The 21,240-nt window shown below is 36.2% G+C and overlaps 2 protein-coding genes across 2 annotated transcripts in view; both read right to left on the minus strand.

The window, feature by feature from the left end:
- Nucleotides 1-3,841: 3,841 nt before the first annotated feature.
- Nucleotides 3,842-11,694, minus strand: LOC107599054 (N-acetyllactosaminide beta-1,3-N-acetylglucosaminyltransferase 3-like). Its single transcript, XM_016290538.1, has 2 exons — nt 11,562-11,694; nt 3,842-5,352 (listed from the first exon to the last, which is right to left on the minus strand). Exon 2 carries the CDS (start codon nt 5,342-5,344, stop codon nt 4,196-4,198), a length of 1,149 nt encoding a protein of 382 aa, XP_016146024.1. The 5' UTR covers nt 5,345-5,352; nt 11,562-11,694; the 3' UTR covers nt 3,842-4,195.
- Nucleotides 11,695-14,506: 2,812 nt separating this feature from the next.
- LOC107599033 (low-density lipoprotein receptor-related protein 8-like) overlaps nt 14,507-21,240 on the minus strand; it is a 16,452-nt gene continuing 9,718 nt past the window's right edge. The window contains exons 8-11 of the mRNA XM_016290521.1: nt 20,287-20,431; nt 16,112-16,186; nt 15,824-15,987; nt 14,507-15,449 (exon numbers count right to left, since the gene is read on the minus strand). Of these exons, the coding sequence (XP_016146007.1) occupies nt 15,420-15,449; nt 15,824-15,987; nt 16,112-16,186; nt 20,287-20,431 (414 nt within the window). The 3' untranslated portion in view covers nt 14,507-15,419. The remainder of the gene's footprint in view (nt 15,450-15,823; nt 15,988-16,111; nt 16,187-20,286; nt 20,432-21,240) is intronic.

The following is a 21,240-nucleotide window of genomic DNA, read 5'->3' on the forward strand; positions in this document are numbered from 1 at the left end:
GTAGATGTAAGCAAAATCTTAACAAGTCAATATAAACCTTCTAATTAAATTATTATTATTGTGTTTCGGTAGTGACAAATTTGGGGAGAGGACAAATATTCCAAAACTTTCTGAAAATACACTATGAGAATATTGCTATCAAAGTCAATTAATTTTTATGTTACTAATGGAACAAGAGATCAGTTGTTGTCTTGAAAAATGTATTGGCTAAATAATGCATTTTGCATTTAGTAAACAAAGAAAGTAGTGTTACTTAGTAAAATTAAGACAATAGCTGAGAGAACTGAAAAATCTTCTTATTGAACTTTTCTCACTAATTTATGTTTACAGTGTACTAGATTAGTTTCTTTTTCCGAAAGTTATGTGTACTGTAACAGTAGTGAGTTTACAATTTACAAATTTGCTTAAGATACTATACAGGAATGATTAAGATTTGTTTAGGTTAGCCCTTTTCCAGAATTTGCAATAAATGAGGCAATAAAGCTTCAACAGATAAACTGCAAAAGCACAAAAGAAGTACTTAAAGTCCATAAAAGTCCACTCCTTTTGACTTCTGAAATGTTTTCTGAGAACCTACCATTCAATAAAACAATAAACCTGCTTTCTACTATTGACGTCTTTATGCTATTAATGGCCCTTCTCTTTGTTCTTGTTGCCCTGTAACTTAAACTGGTGAGGGGAATTCAGGATTTGTTTAAGTAATGAAATGCTTGACTTGTTTCTCTGAAAGCCTATTTATGCTCAGGCGTTAACAAGAAACCTCTTGAGTGCTGTCATTATTTTAATCCTTACAAAGGGATGACTGGCATGTACTGGCAGTCCATTTTTCCTTACTAGAAAACTGCGTTTTAGATTGCAATGAATGGTAAAATTTTTCAACAGGAAAAAGAAATGTCAAATGCACCACCTATAAAAAATCTCCCACAATAATAAATAAATAAAATATTGTGTAGTAAGAATGAAAAAATGGACAAAACAAGAGCTAATCCGTGTTTTTTTTGTAGTTTACACAGAAACAATGACGATATCATATTCAAAAACATGCATTTTTAAACCCGTTTTCAAAAATTTGCGTTTTCAGGCCCCCAAAACACTGTTGTTATATAAAAGAACAGCCAAAATGCATAAAAAGTTTTTTTTTCATTTTGAGTTGTAATGGGTGTCGTGTAAACATACCCTAAAGCCCTATCTGGGGACCTCGTGTGATTTAGAAGTAAGCCCCCCCCCCCACACACACACATCTGAATTTCGTGTGACTATCTGAACGATCGGGCCAGTGCTGCTTCCTCTACGTTTATCATTCTCGTGTGTTTGAAGGCTTGTCAGTTTAAACATTTTAAGCTATTCAAGCACAAGACGGCACGAAAGAGATCTCAATGCGGTACTCGCGCGCTGTCATAGATCATCTTTGTGCGCGCACACATCTGAAGCACGCACACAAGGAAGTCTTCTCTCAGACAGCAAGCAAATACCAAATTGAGATCTTTTTCATGTCTTGAGCAAATTGGCACAATTATCTCTGAATGGCTGTCTTGACGAGTATCAATGTAAAAACAGTCTTAAGTGAACCTTCAACAGAACCTAACAGTCTTAAGGTCGCGAGGTAATACTAATCCCGTGTGAATAGGGCTTTACTCCCATACCACAAAACGCGGACTAAAGCCCTGTTCGCACGGGATTAGTATTACCTGGTGACCTAGGTAATACTACCATACAACTAGGCTATACAATTTGCAGAAAGAGACAGCTGAAAGCCATTAGAAAAGCGAAAACAAAAAGAATGATTAGATGGAGATGGATGGCATGTATAGCAGCATGCAATAAGGAACATTTGTATCCGGGAGATAAGTCAGTAAATTCGGGGGGGGGGGGGGGGGTAATTTCTAAATCACACGAGGTCCCCAGGTAATACTAATCCCTGCGAATAGGGCTTATGTACTTGCTATCTATTAAAACCCATGGTTGTAAGGTAAAACATCAAGTTAAAAAACAAGTTTTTGTACACATTGATTGGGGAAAAAAATCCTTCAAAAAAAAAAACCCGGAAAGAACGTTACAGTGTACATAAGTTAAATATAAGTTTTTGGTATAAACTTCACTCGACGTGTTTGGAGGAAGAAGAAGAATGAGTATAAACGGCATGAGAGTAAACAATGACAGAATTTTCAGTTTTGGGTGAACTATCATTTTAAGTATGATATTTACATTTCAATAGTCAATTTTATGAACAAGCTGACTGACTGGCACAGCTATGGCAATGCTGGAGTTAGAATATATTCATGAATATGTATGTGCATAAAACAGCAAAGCAAACAAAGGAAATAAAGCAACATCTACACCAACAAATGAGTCAATGTAAATAGTACTGCATTTTATTAGTATTTGACGTTTGAAGCTCTGTCAATACATATAACTTCATCAGCATTTCACAATGTGCATAAGTTAAAAACATAGTTTATCAAATAATTTATTTCCTAAGACACTTAAAAGTTTACATGAACATATCTCTGTAAAAATTCATTACACGTAGTCCAGTGTGCTTGTCTTGCGATTCAGATTTGTGATTCACAGATGTAATAACTGAGTCTTTGCGAAACATTCTTTTGATTCAAAAGAACTGAAACAATCAAGATTTAACTCAAGTGAAATTATTCAGATATGGCTATCCCACATGCAGCATACATTTCCTGTTGTTATTTTTGGTGATTTGCAGTCCTGAATGTAACAATCTGGAGAAATGTAGGCTATCAGAGCAACAGTTTTCATTTTCTCCTCAAAACTAGGAAAGTAAAACATTATATAAACATAGATATTCAATGAAAGCAGACATATCCTAAAACTCGTAAGTAGCCTACAATTATTTGCACTTTGTTAGAATACAGCACTGTACTTCATAATATACACATAGGTGTAAAAAAAACTTTTTTTTTCAGCAGTCATTTTGCATATGGACTCCTGCTCTTTCTTATATGTTACACGATCTCAGACAAAAAAAGCTAAACATGTTGTCAATTAAGTGCACCCTTTTAAAAGATACTAATATCCACCCTTTAGGGGTAAACAAGGTACGGAAGCATACCTTTTAGAAAGGTGCTGTCCTAGTTACAACTTTTGTATCTTTTTTTCTGAGAGTGCACTTAAAGGGATAGTTCACCCAAAAATGAAAATTCTTAAGAAAGCAACTCATACAGGTTTGGAACGACTTGAGGATGAATAAATGATGACAGAATTTTTATTTTTGGGTGAACTATCCCTTTAATTCCCCTGATAAAATTTGATTTTTATATACAGATATACACAGAAGCACTCTAGGGTTGTTGATCACGAAGACTACAACTACCATTGATGAGAAAGGAATCAACTACCCTTTTCAGTTAAAGTGCAATAAACCACGTACTTTTCAAAAAGCAATCATTTTGCAAAACTACACCATGGGTGTGTCTCAATCAGCTCCCTTGTTCAGTAGTCAGGGCACTGATCAGGGAGTCGGCCATGTTAAGGGCTGTCTCAATCGCGAAATCCTTCCAGTGCACTGGAACATTCGCTCCCTGAAAAATCCCACAATGCACCACAAAAACTAGGGAGCATCGGAGCTCACTATGCTCCCTTACCGGAAATAACGTCACATTTCTGAAGCGTAAGACATAAACCACACGAGCCAGCTTGATAAATATAATGACATGCTATAGAAGATTTGAAAAGACGAACCGTTTTTTTTTTTCAACATAATTCCTATATTTCAACAAACGCACATCGCTAGACAGGTAAAGAACACATTTATTTAACATTTAGAATTAATATTCATCTGAAATGTTGTAAGAACATGTAACAGAACGATGTGTTTAAAGAGAATTTAAAAAATATCAAAAAGAGATCGGTCCTGTCTGTTGTTTATTAATTAAAGAGGTGACGTTTTACTATGTTGTCCGTTGACGCTGTACGCAGTGTCATGTCACTGGAATTCGAGTGATCACTGTCCCAACTTGCAGTGAATCAGGGAACTTACCAGTGACTGAATTCGTGTACACGATCTACTGATTCACGAGCTCGGGAGCTGATTGAGACGCACCCATGCATGTTTTAGAACTTCCACCATGTTTCGAAAAGGATTCTTGTAGAGCTCAAGAATCTTAAAACTTAATCATATTGATTCCAGCAAGCTATTATGTTTCCCTTTAAAAATCACACACCCTGTTCAGTTTTTGAACGTGGAATTTGTCCTTCCACATTGCAAATGTGGGTTTTGTATCTCATTCCACATCACAAAAATCATGTGCGGCAGAAATCTGTGGACTAAAATGATTTCTCTGTAAAAGCAAGGGTGAAATTTGTCTACGTTCTCAGAGGGGACATGCAGACCAGCGGTCCTCACGCCAAAGTGGGATGTAGGTTTGAGGCCAGCCTTTTCCAAACACATTCCCATGTAAACATCATCAATGGGAAGCAGAGCTATAGAGTGAGACATTTTGTAGATTGTTTTGGCCGTGAAGCCGGAGAGAAGAAAGCCTCCTCCACCACAGTATGGAGGATAACTTTCAGACTCCTGTACTTGCACCGGGACAAAGTATTTGCTTGAACGTTGTCTGATAGGACCTACATTCTGGATGAGGTGCCCAGTGAAGAGATGTTTACTTCCATCATTGCCCTTCTGACCTTGAACATACTCAACCATGTTAAACGTATTGGCAAAGATGTCATCGTCTCCACTTAAAAGAAATCTGACATGCGGGCACCATCTTTCCATCCACTCTAAGAAAAGAATCTGCTTCAGTGTGAGGTTGAAGAAAGAATCATTGAAGTCCCACTGTAAAATGTCCTGGTTCTCACTGTTCTCCAGCTTCAATAGTTTATTCAACCTGCGCTTCTCAAAGCCAGTTTTACTCGTTCCGGTTATGAAGATTCTGCGGATCCACACGCCTTTGTGCAATCTCTCCTTAGCCCATGTTTTCCGCAAAACTTCTCGTCGATCGTAATTCTCTGGAGAACTCTTGATGACCAGCAGAAGGAAGACATCTGCAGAGTTTTGGGGTCCGCCACACTTATTAGGCACGTCAAGAAGCATGGGGAAACTCCTACAGTGTCGGTAAAGCAGAAAGTCTTGGATATGATTTGGCAGAGTTGAAAATCCAGTCACATTATAAGCAGACATATTCCGATGACAATGGGAAGACAAAGGCTGGAAAGTTTCGAAGCTGGGCAAATTGTTTTGTTGACGGAGCATCTCATATACGTCTTTGCTTTTTAGTGTCACGTCATGTTCAAAGTCGTTTTTGTTCATGATAATGACCAGGCACACAACACCTGTCAGAAGTAACGCTATCATCTGCAAGTTTTTCCTTCTCATCTCTGCACCTGTTTAAGAACAGAGACACAATTCATGTTAATGTTACTCAAATACAAGAGTGTTTGAACTTTGTCAAGAACTTTAGGACATGAATGTGTATCACAGTTCAACACATTTGGGAATAATTAGAAAATGATTTTAAATGACACATTTAAAAATAAAAGTGTATGTATGTTTGTGTGTTAGGGCATTCAGTCCAGCTACAATGTTCTGCTTACAAGCCATTTAGGAAAAAGAGTTTGGGGACAGGGCAAATATTAACATTAGGTTAATAAATTCCCAGTAAACTGGAAGAATCCAGTTAAGAGGATCCATAGCAAATTTGGTGCCATGTCATTTTTGTTCTGCATTCTCATTTGTATGTGGGTGCAGGTGCTGGCAGATCTTGTTTAATGAAAATCACACACACACACACACACACACACACACACACACACACACACACACTCTTTTGTTTTTAAATCAATAAATACAAAAATTATTCCCAAATTTGTTGTACTGTAATACACATTCATGTCTTAAAGTTCTTGGCAACAAAATCAGGAAGGAGGGTTGAATATCTGAACTCAACAATAGTAGCCAATCAAAAGTACAAAAGAAAACAGTACACAACGAGGATAAAGTTGCAGGGTCATGAGAGCATGGGGAACCTCAGTGTTTTCAATAAAGTTTACAGACCCAATGCCATACATGATGGAATGAAATGCATACTAAAATAAATGTTCACAATACACTTGTAATATTCACTTGATTGTTATATTAAATAGCCTATTTAAATAAAAATAATGTCAAACGAGATGGATAGCTAGTCAGTAGGATTCGTGCAGATATAGATTTCTACTTGGGAAAGCGTAACACCGTTAGTATAGTTATGGTGTTGTTGATATAGAAATGTTTTCACTGTACACATGCCTACATGGAAGGCTGTCTAGCTGTGGGTCAAAATAAAATAAATGATTGTTTTTTTTAAAGAAAGATATGATATTAAACATTTTGATTAAGTTTAAGATGGTTAACTTATCAATATGAAAATCAGAATAGCATATTCCGAGCTGTGTAATAGCTATTTAGGCTATTTAACTATGTGGAAAAGTCACCATTTCTCTTAAACTAGTTTACATAGCCTACAGAATACATTAACATTAGTTTAATTTTAAAGTATTTGAATTACGTCGTTGACTGCATAGTTGCCTAACGTAACTTTTTTCTTTCTTTTGCATTTCATAGTTTGAACTGAAATTAAGTTTTAAAGTAACAAAAGCTGCCGCACTTCAGTGTTGACATTTCAGTGTTAGGCTACTTAGAAAAATAAAATTGTTAGTGAACAGCATAGCTACTATAGGCCAGTGTTACTCATTGGCTCGCCAAGCTTTACTTTGTGGCTCGCATGACAGTAAATAATCAGAGGCGGACAAAGTACACAACTCCATTACTTGAGTGAAAGTACAGATACTGCTGGTCAAATATTACTCCATTACAAGTAAAAGTTGTAAAGACAGATTTTTACTTAAGTAAAAGTACAGAAGTACTTGCTTTTAAAAGTACTTAAGTACCAAAAGTAAATTTCCTTTTTTATGTCAATGCACTGTTTTTTTATTGTTGTATGTAATGCTTGCAATACTTCTGAAGCAACTTGCAATACATTACACTTACTGAATACACTGACTAGCTTGTAGTATATTTGGAATAAAGAGCTTTTAGAACGTTAAAAGCCTATGGGGAAAAAAGTATTATTTAACACCACTACCCACCCCCACAAAAGCAGGATGGTAGTGATCTCACACAGCTCTGACAGTGTGTGCACACATCTATGTGTAGCCATTCATCCACATTTGAACAGAGTGGACAGTGAAATTGCTGTAAACACAGACTGATAAGGAAGAGAGAAAAAAATCACACCTGCTTTAAAACCTGGTGGACAGTGAAATTGCTGTAAACACAGACTGATAAGGAAGAGAAAAAAAAATCACACCTGCTTTAAAACCTGGCGACACAACTGTAGCTGTACAACTTTACAACAGCAACACTGCTTTAACAAAAATGCAAAACAGCAAGACTTATTTGACATCAAAACAAAAATGTAAAAAAAATGGTGTCTAATCGCTCTCGCTATACTTTGATGTCACACACAGAATGGTCTGTGCAGTGCTGCTTCAGTCAAACACCTTTTGTGTTTTATTAGGAGATGCACAACAGTTCTTCTGTGTCTTTATAGATAATATTTTCACTTATATAATTTAGCAAAATCAGACAATATTGTGTCTAATATAAACCACAATATTAACTTCTTATTATTGAATTGTTGTAAATAAATATCACATTTGGAACTGGTCAGTGCTCAACAAAATGCTGGGAAATCACTTCATGTAGCCCCAAGAGTGATTACTGATAAACTGTCTGAAAAAAGAAAGTCACGTTTTAGAGAAGAAAAAAATCACCCACTGACTTTCAAAGCTGCTAATGACTTTCTACTTCGAGGACCTTGATAGAAATGTAATGGAGTGAAAAGTACAATATTTGTCTTTCAAATGTAGTGAAGTTAAAGTCATAAGTTTCCTGAAAAAATAATACTCAAGTAAAGTACAGATACTCAAAAAGTGTACTTAAGTAGAATACTCAAGTAAATGTACTTAGTTACTGTCCGCCTCTGTAAATAATACAATGATATGATCATGGTCAATACAGATATTTCATAAAAACATTAAAAATAAGCAGGGCTGTTACACAACCCATTAAAAAACTCACACCATGTCGGCGCGATCAAACAAAAGACAACAGAACCCAGAGATGTTGTCTACACAGGATGCGGTGCGATGCCCATCAGTAAACTGATGCCTCGTCCCATTAATGACGAACTGTATACTGACACTACGTTCAGATGATTTGCAACGCTCGCTTTGTCATGTCAAGTGTAGACAGACTTTTAGCACAACAGGGTGCAGCACTGACAACTGTTGCGTCCGGTGTAGACATGGTCAGACTACTGACTCACTGCGGACTCGGAGTAGCAGTTTTAATCTTAACAGTATGGTGACAGAGAAGTGCAAAACAAGTCACAATTCTGAAAACAAAATAACAAATGCAAATGCAAGTCTAAAAAACTAAATTACAATTCAGAAAACACAACAACAATTCAGAAAACATTATAACAAGTCAGAAAACACAACGACAAATCAGACAAACTGGAAGAGGTAGGCATAGTTTGAGACAGCGCCATTGGTTTGGGATTACTCACTGCTAGGGATGCAACAATTATAGATTTTGTTGGTACAATTATTGTCTGAGGAATAATCACGGTTTTACGATTATGACGATTATTATGCATTTATTAATTTCCCAACATTACTAATGTATAAAATCACATGAACACTCTTTAGATATTAAAGTGTTATTTATTGCTGGCTTTTGAAACAGAAATAACACAGTAACCAACAATACAGCAAAAAATAATAATAAAAAAGACAAACAAAAGTCCATCTCTCCCATTGGAATTAAAAAAAGGTGACCTCTGCTCTGTAAACATCCATGACAGTATTTCTCTTTTGAAAATAACAAATGGAAATAGATCACAAAAGTATTTAATGTTTTCAGTTTGTACATTCTTTACATTGCTTTTGGACCTGGGGTAGAAAATTTGGAAACATGGTGAAAAAAAAATTGTTGGTTTTTACTTATGAATAATACTACAACAGGGATAGTAAATAACAAAGTTAATGAAGTAGCCTATTATTAATATACAACTAATATTAACATTATTTGTCCCACAGGGGAAACTGTTACTAATGATGGAAATAAACTGAAATATTGTAATCAACTGTCATCCACTACGTATTCATTTGAATAATCTTTATAATAATTCATATGATTTTACATGTGGCCTGAGAAAATCATATCTATTATTTTGGTTTGTGAGATCGGAGATCGCAGTGCGTACATGTACATACATTCAGGAGGACACAAACCTCTTGAGAATGCTGCCCCGTGATTTTTATTAATAAAATAGATTAATTGCCTACTGGAGAGACGCACAGACGCAGGTAGGCTAATTCACACAGGCAACTGTCACCTCTCTCTCTCTCTCTCTCTCTCTCGAATAATTAATTCAAGTAGCTAAATGTTATAATTAATTAATTCAAATAAATGTGATCTTACCGCACTATTTCATCTCTTTCTGATCTGAAGCGGGCAGAATGCGGAGCTAACGAGCTGTAGCTTCGCGTGGTTCTTGCCTTCACGCCGTGCATTAAAATCGTTCAATGTACAGCAAGCCGTGCATTATCCCTTATGTATTCGCTCTTTAGCAGCAGTTTTTTTACAGCAATATTTAAATGACACCCTGGTCATTCTTGGTGTACCCAAAATGGTCCCACACTATCGACAAGCATTTCTCTGGTGGAAATAAAGCTTCGCTGTTTGGTCCCTCTGTTACAGTTCATCTAATGCATGTAGTAGCCTCCTTGCCTCTAAGCACGTCATTTTAAGCTGGTGCACCGCTAGTGTAACTTTTTTCGTTTTGCGCAAGCTGCAACAGTTCCGTTCCGTGTAACAGAAACACTCAATTTAGCGGAACCTTTACGATTAATTAACCGTGACGTTTTAAAGCACGGTTAATCACGAAACCGGTTAATCGCTGCATCCCTACTCACCGCTGACTGGACGAGACATCTGTCAATCAACTTAAACAGGGAAGAACCAGCCAAAGAACAGCAGAGTCGTGGTAGAAAGTTCGGAGATGGTATTAAAGTAGCTCAGTTTAAATGTATTGTATGAATTGCCCTTACTATGGAATAAAAAATACGGGGTGTCTATTTACATTTAGTTAAAAGTGGCTGTAATTCATCAGCTCCAGTGACGCAGATGGATAGGCGTGTATTGTTGGCTTTTTGACGCGATCGACCCGGGTTAAGTCAGTCCAGTCCAGTCAGCGGTGAGTAATCCCAAACCAATGGCGCTGTCTCAAACTATACAGTGGGTACGGAAAGTATTCAGACCCCCTTAAATTTTTCACTCTGTTATATTGCAGCCATTTGCTAAAAGCAAAGGGTCTGAATATTTAGGACCATGTGATATTTCAGTTTTTCTTTTTTAATAAATCTGCAAAAATGTCAACAATGCTGTGTTTTTCTGTCAATATGGGGTGCTGTGTGTACATTAATGAGGAAAAAAAATGAACTTAAATGATTTTAGCAAATGGCTGCAATATAACAAAGAGTGAAAAATTTAAGGGGGTCTGAATACTTTCCGTACCCACTGTACCTACCTCTTCCGGTTTGTCTGATTTGTCGTTGTGTTTTCTGACTTGTTCATTTGTTTTCGGATGTGTCGCTGTGTTTTCTGACTTGTTATAATGTTGTCTGAATTGTTGTTGTGCTTTCTGAATTGTTATTTTGTTTTTTAGATCTGCATTTGCGTTTGTAATTTGTTATTTTGTTTTCAGAATTGTGATTTGTTTAGCACTTCTCGGCCACCGTATAACAGCTCTTAACGCCGAATGTACACTTGGATGGTTAGATACATGATGGGCTAGTATGAAAAAATAAAATAACTTAAGGTCTTTCCAGCATTAAGGTAATCCTTCTTTTTTTTTAAAAAATCATCTGGTCTCAGTTACAAATTTGACTGGTAAATGATAAAGAATGATAGCCCCTTTTGAATTGCATTGCATATGACAGATTGATAAAAAAAAGACATGCTATTTATGTCTGGATGTAACTTGATACTTCGCGGTAAAAGTGGCTCTCCGATTGACTTTGCCCTATCAATGCGGCTCCCATGAAAAAAATAGTGAAGACCACTGCTTTAGGCTATCCTCAGGAGTGATCTCCGTTAATTAGTCTCTCAAAACGTTTTCTATATTAGCCTACTGGAAATATAATAACAACCGTAGTATTAATAATCGTTTTTCTTTTTAAATTTACAGACCTGTGTCGTTTAATTTATATTTAAGACACAATACATGCGAGAATCATACAACATTAACCAAGAATCTTCATATTTAGCTATAAAAACGTAGCCTACCTACATAACTTTAGCACACATTGTCGTTGCACTGAATTTGCCACAGGTTGGTTTTGTGAAAGGAACGATAGAAAACCAACAGAATTTAAACACATTTAAATTGAGTTATTTTCCCTCTACTTGCGGAAAAAAGTAAACCGAGACTTGTTTGGTTATCTAAACCTCTAAAAGAAACAGATTCAAATAGTATTCATCTTACCTGACCGTTAATTAGCTTCTTTGGAAATGGTCAACACAAGTGTTTGAGGTTTGTTAATGTTGAAATGCGCCTACACGACAATCCACACCCTGCATTTATAGTTTAAACTCTCTCCTCCTAATGAGGAAATCCGAATGCGTCTCTGTGGCACAGCTGTCTCTAGAGGAAACACTGAACATGATGTAGTAGACAGAGGCACGGCGGCAAAGTTGTTTGACATTCATTAGACATTAGGTTTCATGCTAATTAAACTCTTTATGTTTTGAGCCCAAACTAACTCAGATAGACATAAATATATGCCCTTTACGTTGCACAAGGCAAAAAATTAAAAAATTAAAAAATTGAACCATATAAATTATTAAACAATTTAACTACATTATACTATAACGACAATAATAACATGTTCAGAAAAAACTTACCTGTTATTGCACAAGGCTGCGTGAATTACCATTTTATGTGTTTTATAATAGTTTTACAACTTTTAATGTATGCAATAAATAAATCCATTAAACGACAACACCGTTAGATAAAGGTATAAAAAATCTAAATATTATTCCCTGTAATACACAAGGCTTGGTTTTTCAGATTATCCCTTTATTGTTTTTATATATGGCACTGAAACCATATTTTTGATACGTTTTATATAATTTACCTATTTAAATTCATTAAACTCTTACACCGTTTGAGATAAAGGTATCAAACTAACTGTACAAATCTCTAAATATTATTCCCTGTAATGCACAAGACTTGGTTTTTCAGATTATGCCTTTATTGTTTTTATATATGGCACTGAAACCATATTTTTGATACGTTTTATATAATTTACCTATTTAAATTCATTAAACTCTTACACCGTTTGAGATAAAGGTATCAAACTAACTGTACAAATCTCTAAATATTATTCCCTGTAATGAAAATCTAAATATTATTCCCTGTAATACACAAGGCTTGGTTTTTCAGATTATCCCTTTATTGTTTTTATATATGGCACTGAAACCATATTTTTGATACGTTTTATATAATTTACCTATTTAAATTCATTAAACTCTTACACCGTTTGAGATAAAGGTATCAAACAAACTGTACAAATCTCTAAATATTATTCCCTGTAATGCACAAGGCTTGGTTTTTCAGATTATGCCTTTATTGTTTTTATATACGGTACTAAAACCATATTTTTCATATGTTTAATATACTGTATACCACTTAAATTAATTAAACTCTGACACCGTTTGAGATAAAGGTATCAAACCATCTGTAAAATATTCAGAATATTATTCCCTATAATGCACAAGGCTTGTCTGTTCAGATTATGCTTTAGTAATTTACAGGTGGTTTGATTCCTTTTAGCTGAAGTGGTGTTCAAGTTTAATGGATTTAAATGGGAATTCCAGGACTGTGTAAAAAAAAAAAAAATCAAGGTTCAGTACTTTATATAAAAAATATCATATTAATAATCAGAAAACTAAGCCTTGTACATCATGCAGAATAATATTCAGAGTAATTTACAGTTTGATATCTTCATTGATATCTTGAGCTCAAATGGTGTTCAAATTTAATGGATTTAAGTAGGTTCAGTAATGTATTTAAAAAATCTGATTAATAATCTGAAAAACGCTGTGACAGACGCCGAGTCTGTCAAGGTAGACACCTCACTGATTAATCATTTGAAGAAACTTTAAGTTTCACAGTATGGCATACTTTTCTTAAGATAAATAAATAAAATAGAAGTGTGTGTGTGTGTGTAACAAAATAATTTTTATTTAGTAACAAAAAAAATAGGCTATAATATATTATGAATGATACTATGTTCCAAGAAATACAAGCGAAAAGTATATTTCATTAAAGAAAGTGAAGTAAATTGCTCATAATCATTTGCAGGATAAAAATCCTCAAACACTGCGGCAAAATTCTAATTGTTTGACAGTAGCCTATTATGAAATACACATATTTGCTCAAGGATAGTAAAACAAACTGCAATAAAGTGATTTTACAGAGTAAAAGTGTTCCTAGCTCAGTAGGCCTAAATGTTGACCCAGTAACATGGAACTCGGTTAAATCCGTAAAGTTCGCTTTAAGATATAGAAATGAGGATGTAAAACAGGATGTGCAATGACTGGAGCAATGGACCCCCTCCCCCAAAAGTAAGAGGAAACTGAACTGAACTGAAAGTCGGAAAAGGTTTTGTACACCTTTTTTTCCCATTTATTTCAGTACACCTAATGAACTGCTTTTGTGTGCCAAAAACTCATCACATAATAATTTGCCTGCCTTTCTGCTAATCGTCAACATTTTTGAATCACATCATTTTCAGAGGAGCTATATGTAGCGCATGCTTTGAAAAACAAACACAAAAACAACAACAAAAAAACCCCCAGTGCGGTCAGGTCACTAGCAGAAGCACTACCTGCTTCATCACTTACAAATTAAGCATTATATAGGTCAGTAATGCAAATGAACAGCCTCAAAGCTTAACAAAATCCATTGTGAATTCCGAGTGGGGACATTTTTATATGTGCTTTTATTGACATAGGACAGTAGAGAGACAGCAGGAACATACTGGGAGGAGATCTTGAGATGGGAATCGAACTCGGGTCACCGTGATGGGTTAAATGCAGAGCACTAATTCCAAGTATGGGTCACCATACTTGGCCACGTCATGTCACATGTCAATTAACCTTGTTTATTGTAAACACACGCTGCATTTGCTGACGTCTGCTCCTTTACAAGCTCTTTAAAATAATCGAGATTCTAAGTAGCTGTCAAAACCGTTCTTAAAGTGATTTAAGCTATCATTCCTCATTGTCCTTGTATTTTTAGCTGTACTTCCCTATTCTCATAGAATTAGAGATGAGGTTTCCATCTTCTCCTTTAATAACAGAATCAGTAAATGTACACAAAGAGAGAGAAAACTTGCTGAAAATATACAGTATCAAAAGTACAATTTCCAACTTATATTTTATTGATCCCTTTACCATGAATCATTAAAAGCATTCAAACCACATTTTTTCAAACTATATACAATCAGAAGGAAGAGCAAAAACCTGTTTTACACCTAAACGATTAACAGTTTTAACACTATAACTTGAAGAGAACAGGAAAAGTGATCCAAACCACAAAAATAAATAAAAGAAATTCTCTCCTTACATAAATAAACACAACTATCTCTGTAGTATATGCTCTGCAGCATTAACAGCACTGGTGAATTTCAAAATAAAATATTTTCCAAACTGATTTTGTCTCTATGCGCACACATACAAAGACAAGACAGAGATTGGTCAAATTGTGCGCCTACACATTCAATGAAGAATGGACATTTATCACTTCATAAAATACAGCAGTAAGAACTAAACGGAACAGCACCTTTAAACAAGCTCGAAACAGATAAATGTCATGTAATGACTCACAGCACTGTTTGTACCATATAACATGGTTGATTTAATTATTGACCTGAAGCTCAGAACACTGTTATGGTGACATTTTGCTGTTCCGTGTCCAGTGGAATCCCCAATGCAAATGGAAAGATATCATTCAGACCGATACAATTCAGTTAAAGGACTTAAAAGTCTGATACAGTGACAATAGCATATTTTTATAAGACAAACATGTTCCACTGAATGCTTAGTTTGATTCGAATGCTTTGTTTGATTAATTCTGTGATTATCAATCATAAACAGACATTTGGCAAGTATTTAAGCACATTTTTGGGGTCTGCAAGCAGGATGTTTGTGTGGAATCCATCTGCCTGCCTCACTTTAGTTTCACTTTAGTTTCTCTCCCAAACACAGCAGGAAATGGGGGCTGTGATATCCACCACAGGAAATGTAGAGGTCCTCTCACAGGAATACTCTGTCCATGTCAGTGCGTTGAACCATTGTGTGTGCCATCCTGAAAACGCAAGCAACACATTATCTGTGCAAATAAGCAGGCACTTGAAAATGTCAGCAGGAAAACAATGCAAAACAGTGTGTGATAGGCTACTATTGAAAATCTAATGCATATTATATAAACAAATCAACAGAAATAAAATCATTGATACAGATAGTTAATCATGAAACAGTAGCCATCAAACAAAATTTAAAAATTCATTTGTTTCCATAGAGGCTATATGTAGAATTCAGAAACCTCTTGTTCCCCCTTCTTAGCTTAGAAGTTAAAATATGTTGGAAATACATGATCAGTGGATTTACTGTTAACAAATATCCAGACACGCTGCTGACAGCCCCATTTAGATAATCTGAGTGTGAAGGCTATAAAAATACCGTGGCTCTTACTTTATGCTCATGTATTACAGCCAGCCTGGATAACAGAAGAGGATCCTGGGATTCTTTAAGCGTCTCGTCTCCAAGAGAAAGAGAACGAGGAGCACAGAATTCAGACCTCTGCCGCCATAGCACTGCCCCCACCAGTAGCAAACTGATTATGACTACCAGAGGAAGAACAAATAAAGGTGATCAAGGGAACATCAGTCCAATTACTATAAGTGACACAGAAGGACATTTCTCAAAAAGATGAATGCAAGAAGGTTGCAACAGAGAAGTTAGACCAACCAGTCAATGAGAAGAGCCATGCAAATTGTGAATCAGGAAATGGTGTTCTCGTTTCAGACTGCAACAGATCATTGCCTGAAAATGCAAAAATAACTTTTAAGAAACACTTCCTTAGTAGATATGTTTTTGACTACTGTCTTGCAGCACAAATTTAAAGCCAGACAACATGCTTAACTGCTACTGTAAATGTGGACGATAATGCTTTAAGGTATTATAAACATCAACATGAATTTCTGTAAAGCTGATTTGAAATAACATGTTTATGAAAAATGCCATCATGTTGATTAGAAGATTATTAGAAACCTAAATACTGTCATCGATATTCCTGTTCAGCCTTTGTCATGTTAATAATTTTATCGGATCCCTGTAGTTCTTTAAAGTCATAAGCCCCAAGAAGCCGTGGTTTACAGCGAATTTGGAACACGACGCGAAGCGGAGTGCCTACAACCCCCTTAGCTGTTATAAATTCACTGTAAACCACAGCTTCACGGGGCTTATTGCTTTTATAAAACGGTTATTCCATATACGTAGTAAGGTTTCACAAAATAGAACAGAGCAAATAAAGTGTAATGATATTAATAAAAGCATTATTCTTCCGCCAAACAATGTAGTTCCAAATGTAAACAAAATGTGTATGTTTGTAGAGTAATTTACAACAGCTTGGAACTTGGCTCAACCAATCAGAATCAAGGGCCGGAACTATCCGTTTTATAATGAAATATTTGTTTTTGAGGACATTTTTGTTTACTTTTGTATGGTAATCAGTTTTTTTTACTTGTTTTTGTTTTGTCATGTCCGTTTTTGGTTCTGAAGCAAATCCAAGTCAGAACCACTGCCTGGCCTAAAACAAAGTATAACAACATTACACGCCCACAAGAAACTGCAGAAACTGCAAAAAAAAGCAGACGTGGTATTCACAGGAAAAGTGTGATTCCACAGCAATAGTGTTTGATGGATCGTTGTCTGAAAATGCTAAATGAAAAATGCAACAAATCACATAATCATGCATATAGTTAGAAAACGCAAATACAAACACTTGTCTTAAATCATTTAAAAAGCGTATCTATACATTTTAGAAATAACTTCAGATCCCTGTAGTTCAATGAAATATTAATATATTTCAGTGTTTGGTTTTAAGGACATTTTCGTTTACATTTGTAGGATAATATATTTTTGTATTTGTTTTTCACATACTTCCTGGGTCCTACCGCAAACCCAGTTCAGAACCACTGCACAAAACTACACGCCCACAAGAAACCGTTGCAAAAGATGTATTCGCAACAAGTGTGCTTCCACATCAGATGTAGTTGGAAAGTACCTTTCACTTTTTTCAAAACGTATGAAAAAAAAAAAAAAGTTGTGAAAATGAACAGCACCAGTGAAGCAGCGTGTTACTGCACACACAGACTCTTTAAACTACAAAAGCACTGAAAAAGCCATTTATAGCAACTACGGTATTACATTTACAAACTAGTAGATACAGACAAAAGTAACAAGGTAGGTGCTTCGCCAACAAAAGAGTTAACAGTAAATTATACCAGTAACTGAGAACCACAAATACACACAGACACAAATGCTCACTAACCAAAATTAGTCTAGCAAATAATTTGAGGTTTGTCAGAGAAAAGATAGGTGACTCAGCGAGAAACCCACATACAGCATGACTTGAAGTTGCACGCGCACACACACACACATCATCAAATGGAAAAAAACATTAATTTGCTCTCTATGCATTATAGCATAGATTAAAAATATGAAATCATGTTACTGTTTTATAGCTAATGCAATTAATCACACATTCTTTTGAATGTGTAGAGAAAAAGTGTGGACCCATTATTGTGTTTTATTACTATTTTCCACATTTCCGAATGAAAGCTATCAAAACAAATGGAAGTGTGAATTCTGTAGTGTCTAAAAACAAATATACCATCTACGGCAGTGCTTCTTAAAGTCCGGACTCCGGTCCGGATCCGGACCCGCCCCAATTTCGTATTTCAAGAACACAAATTATTTCCTACTTTGATAAACGCATGTTAAACGTGTAAATCATACGTTTAGTTCTTAATGTCTTTTTGGAGATGGTCCGAAATGAAAGCGAAGGCGAGATATTGAAACTTTTCCTTCATGACATTTGTTGTCATGACATCCAGTGAGCGTATGACATTTGATATAATCGGACGACATTTCGTTTTGTTTACTGTGTGGAGACGTGCTGATATCGCGTTTGGTCTCGTTCTGTATCGCGTATCTTGTCGGTGTCTGTGCTTGCTTGGCCATTTGTTGTGAAAAAATAAGGAAAGTGTGTTCAAGCGCCAGCAGAAAACAGTGTAAAGAAATACTCTTTGAGAGAAGCAGTCTTTATCAGCGGAAGTTAAAAGCAGCTCGTAAGTGTATTTACTTGTCTCATTAGTGTTTAATAATAATAATAAATTCCTTACATTTATACAGCGCTTTTCTGGGCACTCAAAGTGCTTTACATAGAATAGGGGAATCTCCTCAACCACCACCAGTGTGCAGCATCCACCTGGATGATGCGACGACAGCCATATTGCGCCAGAACGCCCACCACACACCAGCTTATTGGTGGAGAGGAGACAGAGTGATGAAGCCAATCAGCAGATATGGGGATGGTTAGGAGGCCATGATGGTCAGAGGCCAATCGGCGAATTTAGCCAGGATGCCGGGGTTACACCCCTACTCTTTTTCGAAGGACATCCTGGGATTTTTAATGACCACAGAGAGTCAGGACCTCGGTTTAACATCTCATCCGAAAGACAGTATTTAGTATTTAGTATTTTGTCAGTATAGTGTCCCCATCACAACACTGGGGCGTTAGGACCCACACAGACCACAGGGTGAGCACCCCCTGCTGGCCTCACTAACACCTCCACTAACACATCTTCCAGCAGCAACCTAGTTGTCCTAGGAGGCCTCCCATCCAGGTACTGACCAGGCTCAACCCTGCTTAGCTTCAGTGGGCAACCAGTCTTGGGCTGCAGGGTGATATGGTTTAGTGCAGTTGTCATTGCTAGGAAATGCTTGTTTTGTTTACTGTGTGGAGACGTGCTGATATCGCGTTTGGTCTCGTTCTGTATCGCGTATCTTGTCAGTGTCTGCGCTTGCTTGGCCATTTGTTGTGGAAAAAATAAGGAAAGTGTGTCCAGCTGAATTAATTTAGTATTTTGTTAGAGGGGTATAAAAAAAGCTTAGTTTACTGCGGCAGTCGACGCGTGACGGCCTCCTCGTGTGAAGACCAAAGAGTGTAAACCATCGACTCTACCGTGCGACTCAACCGTGAGCAACGCCTCGTGGTACCATCGCTCAAAATCACTTTCCAGAACATTCTCGTTCACCGTTCCTTGCTGGTGGAATGATCTTCCCACCCCTATCTGGAATGCTGAATCCCTGACAATTTTCAAGAGACAGCTGAAAACTCATCTCTTTAAAAGCTACTTGAATTCATCTTTATATAAAAAAAAAACAAAAAAAACTTTTCTTTATTTATTCCTTCCCTTTTCTAGCTTGTACTTATTTGAACAATGCCTAAAACTTGGTATTTCAAGCACTTCCTGTGTCTGTTTGCCTCTTTAAGAAGAATCGCTTTATGTATTCCCCAATTGTAAGTCGCTTTGGATAAAAGCGTCTGCAAAATTACTAAATGTAAATGAATTGTTTTGCCACTTTTGCACTTTATTTTTTTTTTTAAAATAACGTTTTATTTGTTATGCATGTTATGTATGTTTATTAAAAACAAAATTTGTAATAACCAATTGTTCCGGTCCGGACCTTTGACACTGATGAAAATTCAGATTTGGACCTTTGAATGTAGACTTTGAGAACTCCTGATCTACGGGAATGTTTTTAAACTGTACAGTACTGATCAAGTCTGTACGTGTCACTTGAGGCTGAAGTCTTTAAGGTTACGGAAATAACATTCTGTCTTCTGTAGAGCTCCTTTACAGCTGAATTGCATCTTGCAGCATCAACACTTTTATCCAACAATGAACTGAGCTGAGCTGAGTAAAGACACTATGGTGTGGAGCTGATTACAGCTTAACTGAATTTTGAACCTTTTGAAACTTAACACGCTTAACTTTTGTGGCTCTACCAAGAATGAAAGTTACAGTTACTATATGGAAGAAAAACAAGTTGAGTAAGATAATATTTTTGACTACCTGAAGGCTGTAACAGTGGGTGAAGGATGACCAGTCCAGTTGGTGAAACAGAACCGAGCCTCTGAGAAACCTGGAGCATGTTGCCATTGTGCTTGTCTGCACTACAAATAGAGTTGGTCAACTGGTCACTCCAGTACACTCGACTCTGCAGGGGACATACATTAAAAATTCCCTACTCCATTATCAATGCAACATCAATAATATATTATTAATATTTTCATAAATCAATAAAAATGCTTAATATATGAATATGGATATTATTAAACATGATCAAGGGACACAAGTGTGTGTGTGTGTGTTAGGGGTTGAACGACTTCTGATTTTTTTGAAGTCGACTTTTATGTGATGAAAGTCGAGTCGAAGTCGACTAGTCGCTGATGACGTCATTAATGAACAAATAAGTCTGGAGCTGTGACAAACACCTTGCGCACAGCTATGGCATATGACACAGCGCTGCCCACATGGCTGTTGCTCCTATAACAGCTTTTTTTATCAGTTCTTTTGTTTTTGGGTCGTTATATTTCTCACAGATTTCTGCTCATTCTAAATCAGATACAGATAAAGATTACATTAATATCAGAATCAGAATGAGCTTTATTGCCAGGTATGTTTACACATATGAGGAATTGGTTTTCGTGACAGAAGCTTCCACAGTGTAACAGAATGACAGTGACAGAACAAAAAACACAGATAATAAAAAATTTAAAATAGAAGTAAATAAGGAATAAAAATATATAAATCGACAATTGTATGTGCAGGTATATTACAATAGACAGTTTTGTATGTACAGGTACTGTATATTATGTGCAAATTTTAGGTGTAGACGGAGTATGAGTGTTAGATAAGTGTATGAGTGTATAAATAGTGTGTGTTCAACAGTTATTGTTAAGTGTTCATGAGATGGATTGCCTGAGGGAAGAAACTGTTCCTGTGTCTGGTCGTTCTGGTGCTCAG

Source organism: Sinocyclocheilus grahami, unplaced genomic scaffold (assembly GCF_001515645.1).
Source record: "Sinocyclocheilus grahami isolate Dianchi unplaced genomic scaffold, SAMN03320097.WGS_v1.1 scaffold259.1, whole genome shotgun sequence".
Taxonomy (NCBI): Eukaryota; Metazoa; Chordata; class Actinopteri; order Cypriniformes; family Cyprinidae; genus Sinocyclocheilus; species Sinocyclocheilus grahami.